The sequence below is a fragment of the Oncorhynchus masou genome, chromosome 14 (assembly GCF_036934945.1).
Source record: "Oncorhynchus masou masou isolate Uvic2021 chromosome 14, UVic_Omas_1.1, whole genome shotgun sequence".
Classification (NCBI taxonomy): Eukaryota; Metazoa; Chordata; class Actinopteri; order Salmoniformes; family Salmonidae; genus Oncorhynchus; species Oncorhynchus masou.
The window spans coordinates 36,073,580-36,087,580 of NC_088225.1; the positions used below are offsets into that span (position 1 = coordinate 36,073,580).

The 14,001-nt window shown below is 45.8% G+C and overlaps 2 protein-coding genes and 1 long non-coding RNA gene across 3 annotated transcripts in view; 1 reads left to right on the forward strand and 2 right to left on the reverse strand.

Moving 5' to 3' along the window:
- Positions 1 to 14,001, forward strand: part of LOC135554808 (F-box/LRR-repeat protein 16-like) — a 158,441-nt gene that overhangs the window by 68,416 nt on the left and 76,024 nt on the right. The gene's annotated exons all lie outside the window — the stretch shown is intronic.
- On the reverse strand, positions 874 to 13,120 carry LOC135554811 (neuronal-specific septin-3-like). The gene is made up of 5 exons (XM_064987253.1): positions 13,009 to 13,120; positions 10,532 to 10,627; positions 8,053 to 8,149; positions 6,019 to 6,070; positions 874 to 1,396 (listed from the first exon to the last, which is right to left on the reverse strand). The coding sequence occupies exons 1-5, from the start codon at positions 13,099 to 13,101 to the stop codon at positions 1,213 to 1,215; spliced, it is 522 nt and encodes a 173-aa protein (XP_064843325.1). The 5' UTR covers positions 13,102 to 13,120; the 3' UTR covers positions 874 to 1,212.
- The window catches only part of LOC135554812 (uncharacterized), a 3,479-nt gene continuing 3,026 nt past the window's right edge, over positions 13,549 to 14,001 (reverse strand). Inside the window, exon 3 of the long non-coding RNA XR_010457747.1 lies at positions 13,549 to 13,564. This is a non-coding gene — a long non-coding RNA (uncharacterized LOC135554812). The remainder of the gene's footprint in view (positions 13,565 to 14,001) is intronic.

Consider the following 14,001-nt stretch of genomic DNA (forward strand, 5'->3'; position numbering starts at 1 on the left):
AGGAGGCTGTAGCCGTGTTAGCTACAGTATACTGTAGAAACAGGAGGCTGTAGCTGTGTTAGCTGCAGTATACTGTAGAAACAGGAGGCTGTAGCTGTGTTAGCTGCAGTATACTGTAGAAACAGGAAGCTGTAGCTGTGTTAGCTACAGTATACTGTAAATCACTCTCAGGCAGGTGATTCCAGTATTCTGAATTCCAGGGTAGTATGAGTGTAAACAATGATACTGCATAAACATATATATTATGTATTGCAGAAACAACATTGTCTGAGCACATAACACACCTCCTCCTCTCCCCTCTCTGTTTTCTCTCTCTGTCTCTCTCCATCCCTCACTCTCTCATCTCTCACCCTAACTCTCTCTCCCCTCTCTGTTTTTCTCTCTCTCTGTCTCTCTCTCTCTCCATCCCTCACTCTCTCATCTCTCACCCTAACTCTCTTTCCCTCTCTCTGTTTTCATGTCCCTCTCCATCCCTCACTCTCTCCCTCTCTCTCTCCATCTCTCACCCTAACTCTCTCTCCCTCTCTCTGTTTTCATTTCTCTCTCCATCCCTCACTCTCCCCCTCTCCATCCATTAATCTCCCCCTCAATCCATCAATCCCCCTCTCCATCCATTAATCTCCCCCTCTCCATCCCTCACTCTTCCCCTCTCCATCCCTCACTCTTCCCCTCTCCATCTCTCACTCTTCTCCCCTCAATCCATCAATCCCCCTCTCCATCCCTCACTCTTCCCCTCTCCATCCCTCACTCTTCCCCCTCTCAATCCACCAATCCCCCCTCCATCCCTCACTCTTCCCTTCTCCATCCCTCACTCTTCCCCCTCTCCATCCCTCACTCCCCCTCTCCATCCCTCACTCTTCCCCTCTGTTTTCTCTCTCCATTTCTCTCTGCTCTTCCAGCCCTGTGTGACCCTGCTTCCAGGAAATATAAACTCATTCTGAGAAAATATATTCATATATGAAGTTTAAATGCATTTCTTATCAATAATGTCTTTAGTAAAACTCAATAAAATGTTCAAAATCCGAGGTGTGGTGGCCACCGAAAACATCTCTCTCCTTTGTTAAAAAAGTTCCTCTTTCTCTCTTTCACTCTCTTTTTGTGTTCCGATTGGGGAAACAGTCGACCAATCATTTTGCAGTCAAAACAGGAAACAGGAAGCTGTGAGCAGGAAGCTGGAGCTGCTGCTGTGTGCGACGCACTCTGTGGTCCCCCTCAGAGGTGGCTCTCTGATTCGCTCCTGTCCGAGGTTCCGTTGGTTCCGTGGGTCCCGTTCTCCATTGGAAAGCAGGACAGGGCCAGACCGTGGACGGTCAGGTTACTCTCGTTCAGTCTCCTGACGCGGAATGTCTCATAGTGGATGTTGTGGGTCACGTCCTTCAGGTCCTGCAGGTGGGACCTTTAGGGACACACAGACAAACACAAAAACACTCATTTATTTGCATGTTGATTTATGTAAATAGGTTAAAATATATCATGTTGGAGACAAAAACATGGACAGACAGCTGATATGATGAAGGACAGACAGCTGATATGATGGATGATGAAGGACAGACAGCTGATATGATGGATGATGAAGGACAGACAGCTGATATGATGGATGATGAAAGATAGACAGCTGATATGATGGATGAGGAAGGATAGACAGCTGATATGATGAAGGACAGACAGCTGATATGATGGATGATGAAGGATAGACAGCTGATATGATGAAGGATGGACAACTGATATGATGGATGATGAAGGACAGACAGCTGATATGATGAAGGATGGACAACTGATATGATGAAGGATGGACAGCTGATATGATGAAGGACAGACAGCTGAGATGATGGATGATGAAGGATGGACAGCTGATATGATGAAGGATAGACAGCTGATATGATGGATGATGAAAGATAGACAGCTGATATGATGAAGGACAGACAGCTGATATGATGGATGATGAAGGACAGACAGCTGATATGATGAAGGATGGACAACTGATATGATGAAGGATGGACAGCTGATATGATGAAGGACAGACAGCTGAGATGATGGATGATGAAGGATAGACAGCTGATATGATGAAGGACAGACAGCTGAGATGATGGATGATGAAGGATAGACAGCTGATATGATGGATGATGAAGGATGGACAGCTGATATGATGGATGATGAAGGATGGACAGCTGATATGATGAAGGATAGACAGCTGATATGATGGATGATGAAGGACAGACAGCTGATTTGATGAAGGATAGACAGCTGATATGATGACGGATAGACAGCTGATATGATGAAGGACAGACAGCTGATATGATGGATGATGAAGGATAGACAGCTGATATGATGGATGAGGAAGGATAGACAGCTGATATGATGAAACACTGACAGCTGATATGATGAAGGATAGACAGCTGATATGATGAAGGACAGACAGCTGATATGATGGATGATGAAGGATAGACAGCTGATATGATGGATGATGAAGGATAGACAGCTCATATGATGAAGGATAGACAGCTGATATGATGAAGGACAGACAGCTGATATGATGGATGATGAAGGATGGACAGCTGATATGATGGATGATGAAGGATGGACAGCTGATATGATGAAGGACAGACAGCTGATATGATGGATGATGAAGGATAGACAGCTGATATGATGGATGATGAAGGATAGACAGCTCATATGATGAAGGATAGACAGCTGATATGATGAAGGACAGACAGCTGATATGATGGATGATGAAGGATGGACAGCTGATATGATGGATGATGAAGGATAGACAGCTGATATGATGAAGGACAGACAGCTGATATGATGGATGATGAAGGACAGACAGCTGATTTGATGAAGGATAGACAGCTGATATGATGACGGATAGACAGCTGATATGATGAAGGATAGACAGCTGATATGATGGATGATGAAGGATGGACAGCTGATATGATGAAGGACAGACAGCTGAGATGATGGATGATGAAGGATAGACAGCTCATATGATGAAGGATAGACAGCTGATATGATGAAGGACAGACAGCTGATATGATGGATGATGAAGGACAGACAGCTGATATGATGGATGATGAAGGATAGACAGCTGATATGATGAAGGACAGACAGCTGATATGATGGATGATGAAGGATAGACAGCTGATATGATGAAGGATGGACAACTGATATGATGGATGATGAAGGACAGACAGCTGATATGATGAAAGATGGACAACTGATATGATGAAGGATGGACAGCTGATATGATGAAGGACAGACAGCTGAGATGATGGATGATGAAGGATGGACAGCTGATATGATGAAGGATAGACAGCTGATATGATGGATGATGAAAGATAGACAGCTGATATGATGAAGGACAGACAGCTGATATGATGGATGATGAAGGATAGACAGCTGATATGATGAAGGACAGACAGCTGATATGATGAAGGATAGACAGCTGATATGATGGATGATGAAGGACAGACAGCTGATATGATGAAGGATGGACAACTGATATGATGAAGGATGGACAGCTGATATGATGAAGGACAGACAGCTGAGATGATGGATGATGAAGGATAGACAGCTGATATGATGAAGGACAGACAGCTGAGATGATGGATGATGAAGGATAGACAGCTGATATGATGGATGATGAAGGATGGACAGCTGATATGATGGATGATGAAGGATGGACAGCTGATATGATGAAGGATAGACAGCTGATATGATGGATGATGAAGGACAGACAGCTGATTTGATGAAGGATAGACAGCTGATATGATGCGGATAGACAGCTGATATGATGAAGGACAGACAGCTGATATGATGGATGATGAAGGATAGACAGCTGATATGATGGATGAGGAAGGATAGACAGCTGATATGATGAAACACTGACAGCTGATATGATGAAGGATAGACAGCTGATATGATGAAGGACAGACAGCTGATATGATGGATGATGAAGGATAGACAGCTGATATGATGAAGGATAGACAGCTGATATGATGGATGATGAAGGATAGACAGCTGATATGATGGATGATGAAGGATGGACAGCTGATATGATGAAACACTGACAGCTCATATGATGAAGGATAGACAGCTGATATGATGAAGGACAGACAGCTGATATGATGGATGATGAAGGATGGACAGCTGATATGATGGATGATGAAGGATGGACAGCTGATATGATGAAGGATAGACAGCTGATATGATGGATGATGAAGGATGGACAGCTGATATGATGGATGATGAAGGATGGACAGCTGATATGATGGATGATGAAGGATGGACAGCTGATATGATGAAGGATAGACAGCTGATATGATGGATGATGAAGGACAGACAGCTGATTTGATGAAGGATAGACAGCTGATATGATGGATGATGAAGGATGGACAGCTGATATGATGGATGATGAAGGATGGACAGCTGATATGATGAAGGATAGACAGCTGATATGATGGATGATGAAGGATGGACAGCTGATATGATGGATGATGAAGGATGGACAGCTGATATGATGGATGATGAAGGATGGACAGCTGATATGATGAAGGATAGACAGCTGATATGATGGATGATGAAGGATGGACAGCTGATATGATGAAGGACAGACAGCTGAGATGATGGATGATGAAGGATAGACAGCTCATATGATGAAGGATAGACAGCTGATATGATGAAGGACAGACAGCTGATATGATGGATGATGAAGGACAGACAGCTGATATGATGGATGATGAAGGATAGACAGCTGATATGATGAAGGATAGACAGCTGATATGATGGATGATGGACAACTGATATGATGAAGGACAGACAGCTGATATGATGAAGGATGGACAACTGATATGATGAAGGATGGACAGCTGATATGATGAAGGACAGACAGCTGAGATGATGGATGATGAAGGATAGACAGCTGATATGATGAAGGACAGACAGCTGAGATGATGGATGATGAAGGACAGACAGCTGATTTGATGAAGGATAGACAGCTGATATGATGGATGATGAAGGATGGACAGCTGATATGATGGATGATGAAGGATGGACAGCTGATATGATGAAGGATAGACAGCTGATATGATGGATGATGAAGGATGGACAGCTGATATGATGGATGATGAAGGATGGACAGCTGATATGATGGATGATGAAGGATGGACAGCTGATATGATGAAGGATAGACAGCTGATATGATGGATGATGAAGGATAGACAGCTCATATGATGAAGGATAGACAGCTGAGATGATGGATGATGAAGGATAGACAGCTCATATGATGAAGGATAGACAGCTGATATGATGAAGGACAGACAGCTGATATGATGGATGATGAAGGATAGACAGCTGATATGATGAAGGACAGACAGCTGAGATGATGGATGATGAAGGATAGACAGCTCATATGATGAAGGATAGACAGCTGATATGATGACGGACAGACAGCTGATATGATGAAGGATAGACAGCTGATATGATGGATGATGAAGGATAGACAGCTGATATGATGGATGATGAAGGACAGACAGCTGATATAATGGATGATGAAGGACAGACAGCTGATATGATGGATGATGAAGGATAGACAGCTGATATGATGGATGATGAAGGACAGACAGCTGATATGATGGATGATGAAGGATAGACAGCTGATATGATGGATGATGAAAGATAGACAGCTGATATGATGGATGAGGAAGGATGGACAGCTGATATGATGGATGATGAAGGATAGACAGCTGATATGATGGATGATGAAGCACAGACAGCTGATATGATGAAGGACAGACAGCTGATATGATGGATGATGAAGGACAGACAGCTGATATGATGGATGATGAAGGATAGACAGCTGAACAACAGATGATGGAGGCCTGGACCTCTAGACTACCCAAGGCAGCATGCGTGTGTATATGTGGTCCAGAGGTAGAGGCCTGGACCTCTAGACCACCCCAGGCAGCATGCGTGTGTACATACATGTGGGAGTGAGTGGTTGTACGTGTAACTGGAACTCACCTAATCAGCAGATCTCTCAAGTTGGTAAACTCACAATGTGCCACGTTTTCAACTATGGACAGACAGAATAGAACAGACTGATTAAAACAAGTTAAAACCAGTGCACCACATCCATGGAACACCAGTCCTTTGTGTCTCCCTCTCTGTGTCTCTCTCTCTTCTTCTCTCCCTCTCTCTGTCTCTCTCTCCCTCTCTCTCTCTCTCTCTCTGTCTCTCTCTCCCTCTCTCCCTCTCTCTGTGCCTCTTTCTCTCTCCCTCTCTCTGTGTCTCTCTTCCCCTCTCTGTCTCTCTCTCTCTCCCTCTCTATCTCCTATTATTATTCTACTACTCCTCCCTCTTCTCTCTCCCTCCCTCCTCCCATTCTCCCTCTCTGTATTCTCTCTCCCTCTCTCTGTCTCTCTCTCTCCCTCCCTCCCTCTCTTCTCCCCTCTCTGTGTCTACTCTCTCTCTCAATTCAATGTCATTTTAAGGGATTTATTGTCATTGAGAAACATACGTTTACATTGCCAAAGCAAGTGAAATAGATAATAAACTAAAGTGAAATAAACAATAGAAAATGTACAGGCAAACATTACATTCAAAAAGAATACAGACTTTTCAAATCTCTCTCTCTCTCGTAACACGTCTGCTTCCTGCTCGGCAACTTCCTCATTACTAACACTAGAGGGCAGTGAAGCACATGACTCCAGAATGAAACTGCATTGGGATATTATGTTTTCTTTAACCTGGCCTGTCAGTTAAGAACCAATTCTTATTTTAATAATGACGACCTACACCGGCCAAACCCTCTCTCCTAACCCGGACGACGCTGGGCCAATGGTGCGCCGCCCTATAGGACTCCCGGTCACGGCCGGTTGTGATACAGCCCGGGATCAAACCGGGGTCTGTTAGACCGCTGCCCCATTCGGGAGCCCTATATGTGCTGCATATACCAGCATCATATTATTACTACTACTCATTATGCATATTATTATTACTACTCATTATGCATATTAGTATTACTACTACTCATTATGCATATTATTATTACTACTACTCATTATGCATATTATTACTACTACTACTACTCATTATGCATATTATTATTACTACTACTACTACTCATTATGCATATTATTATTACTACTACGCATTATGCATATTATTATTACTACTACTCATTATGCATATTATTACTACTACTACTCATTATGCATATTATTATTACTACTACTCATTATGCATATTATTATTACTACTACTCATTATGCATATTATTATTACTATTACTCATTATGCCTATTATTATTACTACTACTCATTATGCATATTATTACTACTACTACTACTTATTATGCATATTATTACTACTACTACTACTCATTATGCATATTATTACTACTACTACTCATTATGCATATTATTACTACTACTACTCATTATGCATATTATTACTACTACTACTCATTATGCATATTATTACTACTACTACTACTCATTATGCATATTATTATTACTACTACTCATTATGCATATTATTATTACTACTACTCATTATGCATATTATTATTACTACTACTCATTATGCATATTATTAGTACTACTACTCATTATGCATATTATTATTACTACTACTCATTATGCATATTATTATTACTACTACTCATTATGCATATTATTATTACTACTACTCATTATGCATATTATTATTACTATTACTCATTATGCATATTATTATTACTACTACTCATTATGCATATTATTACTACTACTACTCATTATGCATATTATTATTACTACTCATTATGCATATTATTATTACTACTCATTATGCATATTATTATTACTACTCATTATGCATATTATTATTACTACTCATTATGCATATTATTATTACTACTCATTATGCATATTATTATTACTACTGCTCATACACACTGACCCTCTGTGATAATGTATTTATAATGTAAACACACTGACCCTCTGTGATAATGTATTTATAATGTAAACACACTCACCTCAATGATAATGTATTTATAATGTAAAAACACTCACCCTCAATGATGCCCCATTTGGTTTTCCTGCCCAGGACCTTGTTCCCGTTTACCTGGTGTTCCTTGTCTGTCCCCACCACCGCAAACGGAATGTTTTCCTGCACACAGAATACCAGGAGAGGGGAAAGGTAAGAGAGGAGTACCAGGAGAGGAGGACCAGGAGAGGACCAGACAGGGGAAAGGTAAGAGAGGAGTACCAGGAGAGGAGTACCAGGAGAGGAGTACCAGGAGAGGACCAGACAGGGGAAAGGTAAGAGGAGTACCAGGAGAGGACCAGACAGGGGAAAGGTAAGAGAGGAGAGGAGAGGACCAGACAGGGGAAAGGTAAGAGAGGAGTACCAGGAGAGGAGTACCAGGAGAGGACCAGACAGGGGAAAGGTAAGAGAGGAGTACCAGGAGAGGAGTACCAGGAGAGGAGTACCGGGAGAGGACCAGACAGGGGAAAGGTAAGAGAGGAGTACCAGGAGAGGAGTACCAGGAGAAGACCAGACAGAGGAAAGGTAAGAGGAGTACCAGGAGAGGAGTACCAGGAGAGGACCAGACAGGGGAAAGGTAAGAGAGGGAGTACCAGGAGAGGAGTACCAGGAGAGGACCAGACAGGGGAAAGGTAAGAGAGGAGTACCAGGAGAGGAGTACCAGGAGAGGAGGACCAGACAGGGGAAAGGTAAGAGAGGAGTACCAGGAGAGGAGTACCAGGAGAAGACCAGACAGAGGAAAGGTAAGAGAGGAGTACCAGGAGAGGAGTACCAGGAGAGGACCAGACAGGGGAAAGGTAAGAGAGGAGTACCAGGAGAGGACCAGACAGGGGAAAGGTAAGAGAGGGGTACCAGGAGAGGAGTACCAGGAGAGGACCAGACAGGGGAAAGGTAAGAGAGGAGTACCAGGAGAGGACCAGACAGGGGAAAGGTAAGAGAGGAGTACCAGGAGAGGACCAGACAGGGGAAAGGTAAGAGAGGAGTACCAGGAGAGGAGTACCAGGAGAAGACCAGACAGGGGAAAGGTAAGAGAGGAGTACCAGGAGAGGAGTACCAGGAGAGGACCAGACAGGGCAAAGGCAAGAGAGGAGTACCAGGAGAGGACCAGACAGGGCAAAGGTAAGAGAGGAGGACCAGGAGAGGAGTACCAGGAGAAGACCAGACAGGGGAAAGGTAAGAGAGGAGTACCAGGAGAGGAGTACCAGGAGAGGACCAGACAGGGCAAAGGCAAGAGAGGAGTACCAGGAGAGGACCAGACAGGGCAAAGGTAAGAGAGGAGGACCAGGAGAGGAGTACCAGGAGAGGACCAGACAGGGCAAAGGCAAGAGAGGAGTACCAGGAGAGGACCAGACAGGGCAAAGGTAAGAGAGGAGTACCAGGAGAGGAGTACCGGGAGAGGACCAGACAGGGGAAAGGTAAGAGAGGAGGACCAGGAGAGGACCAGACAGGGGAAAGGTAAGAGAGGAGTACCAGGAGAGGACCAGACAGGGCAAAGGTAAGAGAGGAGTACCAGGAGAAGAGTACCAGGAGAAGACCAGACAGGGCAAAGGTAAGAGAGGAGTACCAGGAGAGGAGTACCAGGAGAGGAGTACCAGGAGAAGACCAGACAGGGCAAAGGTAAGAGAGGAGTACCAGGAGAAGACCAGACAGGGGAAAGGTAAGAGAGGAGGACCAGGAGAGGAGTACCAGGAGAGGACCAGACAGGGGAAATGTAAGAGAGGAGGACCAGGAGAGGAGTACCAGGAGAAGACCAGACATGGGAAATGTAAGAGAGGAGGACCAGGAGAGGAGTACCAGGAGAGAACCAGACAGGGGAAAGGTAAGAGAGGAGGACCAGGAGAGGAGTACCAGGAGAGGACCAGACAGGGCAAAGGTAAGAGAGGAGTACCAGGAGAGGACCAGACAGGGGAAAGGTAAGAGAGGAATACCAGGAGAGGACCAGACAGGGGAAAGGTAAGAGAGGAGTACCAGGAGAGGACCAGACAGGGGAAAGATAAGAGAGGAGTACTAGGAGAGGACCAGACAGGGGAAAGGTAAGAGAGGAATACCAGGAGAGGACCAGACAGGGCAAAGGTAAGAGAGGAGTACCAGGAGAGGACCAGACAGGGGAAAGGTAAGAGAGGAGTACCAGGAGAGGACCAGACAGGGGAAAGGTAAGAGAGGAGTACCAGGAGAGGAGTACCAGGAGAGGAGTACCAGGAGAAAACCAGACAGGGCAAAGGTAAGAGAGGAGTACCAGGAGAGGACCAGACAGGGGAAAGGCAGGAGAGTAGTTGACACCAAACCCTGGTCCCAGATCTATACTGTTATGTGCTTTGGCCAGTGAGTTCTATTAACTATCGCTGCCAAACTGCTTACAAGTGTGACTTGTAAAATGTGTGTGTGTGTGTGTGTGTGTGCGCGCGCGGGTGTGTGTGAATACATGCGCACATGGTTGCATGTTTGTGTGTTTGCGTGTGAATGCCTGCACGGATGCTTGTGTGTGCGTCTGTGTGTGTGTCTCACCCTGATCTTGTCGTTGAGTATCCTGTCCTCTGGATCTTCGTCGTACTCCGTCTGAGGGTATACTCGGATCCCATTGGCCTTCAGGTCCTGTCTTATCTACACATGCGTCAGATGGCAGGGGTTACAGGGGTCATTCAGAGGTCATGAGGTCAACATGATGACACAGATGTGTACATGCTACTATTGTGTACGAGTGTCCCTGTTCCTGGAGAGATACCCTCCTGTAGGTTTTAACTCCAACCCTGTTCCTGGAGAGAGACCCTCCTGTAGGTTTTAACTCCAACCCTGTTCCTGGAGAGAGACCCTCCTGTAGGTTTTAACTCCAACCCTGTTCCTGGAGAGATACCCTCCTATAGGTTTAAACTCCAACCCTGTTCCTGGAGAGAGACCCTCCTGTAGGTTTTAACTCCAACCCTGTTCCTGGAGAGAGACCCTCCTGTAGGTTTTAACTCCAACCCTGTTCCTGGAGAGAAACCCTCCTGTAGGTTTTAACTCCAACCCTGTTCCTGGAGAGACACCCTCCTGTAGGTTTTAACTCCAACCCTGTTCCTGGAGAGACACCCTCCTGTAGGTTTTAACTCCAACCCTGTTCCTGGAGAGACACCCTCCTGTAGGTTTTAACTCCAACCCTGTTCCTGGAGAGATACCCTCCTGTAGGTTTTAACTCCAACCCTGTTCCTGGAGAGATACCCTCCTGTAGGTTTTAACTCCAACCATGTTCCTGGAGCTAAATATTAGAATTAAAATTAGAACAGCTATTGCCCACTCAATGTGAATCAGAATAAGAAGGGTAGGTAGATCTCCAGAACAGGGTTGTAGAGCCCTGGTGTAAACCTACAGGAGGGTAGGGAGATCTCCAGAACAGGGTTGTAGAGCCCTGGTGTAACCCTACAGTAGGGTAGGTAGATCTCCAGAACAGGGCTGTAGAGCCCTGGTGTAAACCTACATGAGAGTAGGTAGATCTCCAGAACAGGGTTGTAGAGCCCTGGTGTAAACCTACAGGAGGGTAGGTAGATCTCCAGAACAGGGTTGTAGAGCCCTGGTGTAAACCTACAGGAGGGTAGGTAGATCTCCAGAACAGTAGGTTGTAGAGCCCTGGTGTAAACCTACAGGAGGGTAGGTAGATCTCCAGAACAGGGTTGTAGAGCCCTGGTGTAAACCTACAGGAGGGTAGGTAGATCTCCAGAACAGGGTTGTAGAGCCCTGGTGTAAACCTACAGGAGGGTAGGTAGATCTCCAGAACAGGGTTGTAGAGCCCTGGTGTAAACCTACAGGAGGGTAGGTAGATCTCCAGAACAGGGTTGTAGAGCCCTGGTGTAAACCTACAGGAGGGTAGGTAGATCTCCAGAACAGGGTTGTAGAGCCCTGGTGTAAACCTACAGGAGGGTAGGTAGATCTCCAGAACAGGGTTGTAGAGCCCTGGTGTAAACCTACAGGAGGGTAGGTAGATCTCCAGAACAGGGTTGTAGAGCCCTGGTGTAAACCTACTATAGTGTATGAGTGATAGATATGTTATAACCTAATGCATCTTCCATGGTCCGAGTCTCTAGACTCTCTCCCCCAGACTATCATCCCTACTCTCCTTTAAGAGACGTATTAGTTTACATCCAGACTTGGACACTTGCCATGACCCCCGGCCCCCCTCTCACCCTCTTTCCCATCCCTCTCTGTGTCTCCTCCCTCTCTCCCTCTCTGTCTCTCCTCCCTCTCCCTCTCTGTCTCTCCTCCCTCTGTCTCTCCTCTCTCCCTCCTTCTCTCTCTCTCTGTCTCTCCTCTCTCTTTCTCTCTCTCTCTCTCTCTCTCTCCCTCTCTCTCTCTCTCTCTCGTTATCTTTCTCTTTCCCTGCTGTACTTTCTTTTTCTACCTAACTATGAAAGTACAAGTTAGTGGCTACTATCACTATCACTAGCTCTCTCTATCTTCTCTATATCTGTGTCCTCTCTCCTTCTCTCTCTGTCTCTCCTCTCTCCCTCCTTCTCTCTCTCTCTCTGCCTCTCCTCCCTCTGTCTCTCCGTCTCTCCTCCCTCTATGTCTCTCCTCACTCCCTCCTTCTCTCTCTCTATCATGGACCTCTGCACCTCTCCCAGCTCATGGCCCTTGAGCAATTTTAAATCTCCACTCAATCTTCTGAAGCTCATCTGTAAACACTTCCCTATCTTCATCTGCACACACTCTTTCTATGTCCCTGTGCTCTCTCTCTCTTCTCTCTCGCCCTCTCTCAATCTTTTGAAGCATCTGTAAACATCACTAAATCTCCTCTACACACTTAGAATCGCTTTCTCCTCTCTCGATTCTCTCCCTCCTCCTTCTCTCTCATCTATAAACATATGTCCATCTCCTCCATACTCTCCTCATATCCTCCAACATTCCTCTCTAAAGTCAGTTGATGTATATCTGTTTTAACTTGGTATTAAGGCAGGAGGTGGTTGTCCTCAGGTCGAGTCTGTCAGACAGCAGGTACAGTACGTTCCTCTCACCCTCTGTTTAAACTCTTGTCTCTCCTCCATGGTGAGTGTGTCTGCCTTAGCGATGATCGGTACGATGCTGACTATCTTCCCCAGTCTCTTCATGAACTCCACGTCTATGGGAGGGAACGTACAACCATGTTAGTCTAGGGAACAGAAACAACACAACCACATGTTAGTCTATGGGACGTAACCTACAGGGAACAGAAACAACACAACCACATGTTAGTCTATGGGACGTAACCTACAGGGAACAGAAACAACACAACCACATGTTAGTCTATGGGACGTAACCTACAGGGAACAGAAACAACACAACCACATGTTAGTCTATGGGACGTAACCTACAGGGAACAGAAACAACACAACCACATGTTAGTCTATGGGACGTAACCTACAGGGAACAGAAACAACACAACCACATGTTAGTCTATGGGACGTAACCTACAGGAACAGACCACATGTTAGTCTAACGTAAACACAGAAACAACACAACACGTTAGTCTATGGGACGTAACCTACAGGGAACAGAAACAACACAACCACATGTTAGTCTATGGGACGTAACCTACAGGGAACAGAAACAACACAACCAAATGTTAGTCCCAGCCCTGTACCCCTCAGTCCCAGCCCTGTACCCTCAGTCCCAGCCCTGCCCTCAGTCCCACCCTGTACCCTCAGTCCCAGCCCTGTACCCTCAGTCCCAGCCCTGTACCCCCAGTCCCAGCCCTGTACCCTCAGTCCCAGCCCTGTACCCTCAGTCCCAGCCCTGTACCCTCAGTCCCAGTCCCAGTCCCAGCCCTGTACCCCAGTCCCAGCCCTGTACCCCTCAGTCCCAGCCCTGTACCCTCAGTCCCAGCCCTGTACCCTCAGTCCCAGCCCTGTACCCTCAGTCCCAGCCCTGTACCCCCTGTACCCCAGTCCCAGCCCTGTACCCCCAGTCCCAGCTCTGTACCCTCAGTCCCAGCCCTGTACCCTCAGTCCCAGCCCTGTACCCCAGTCCCA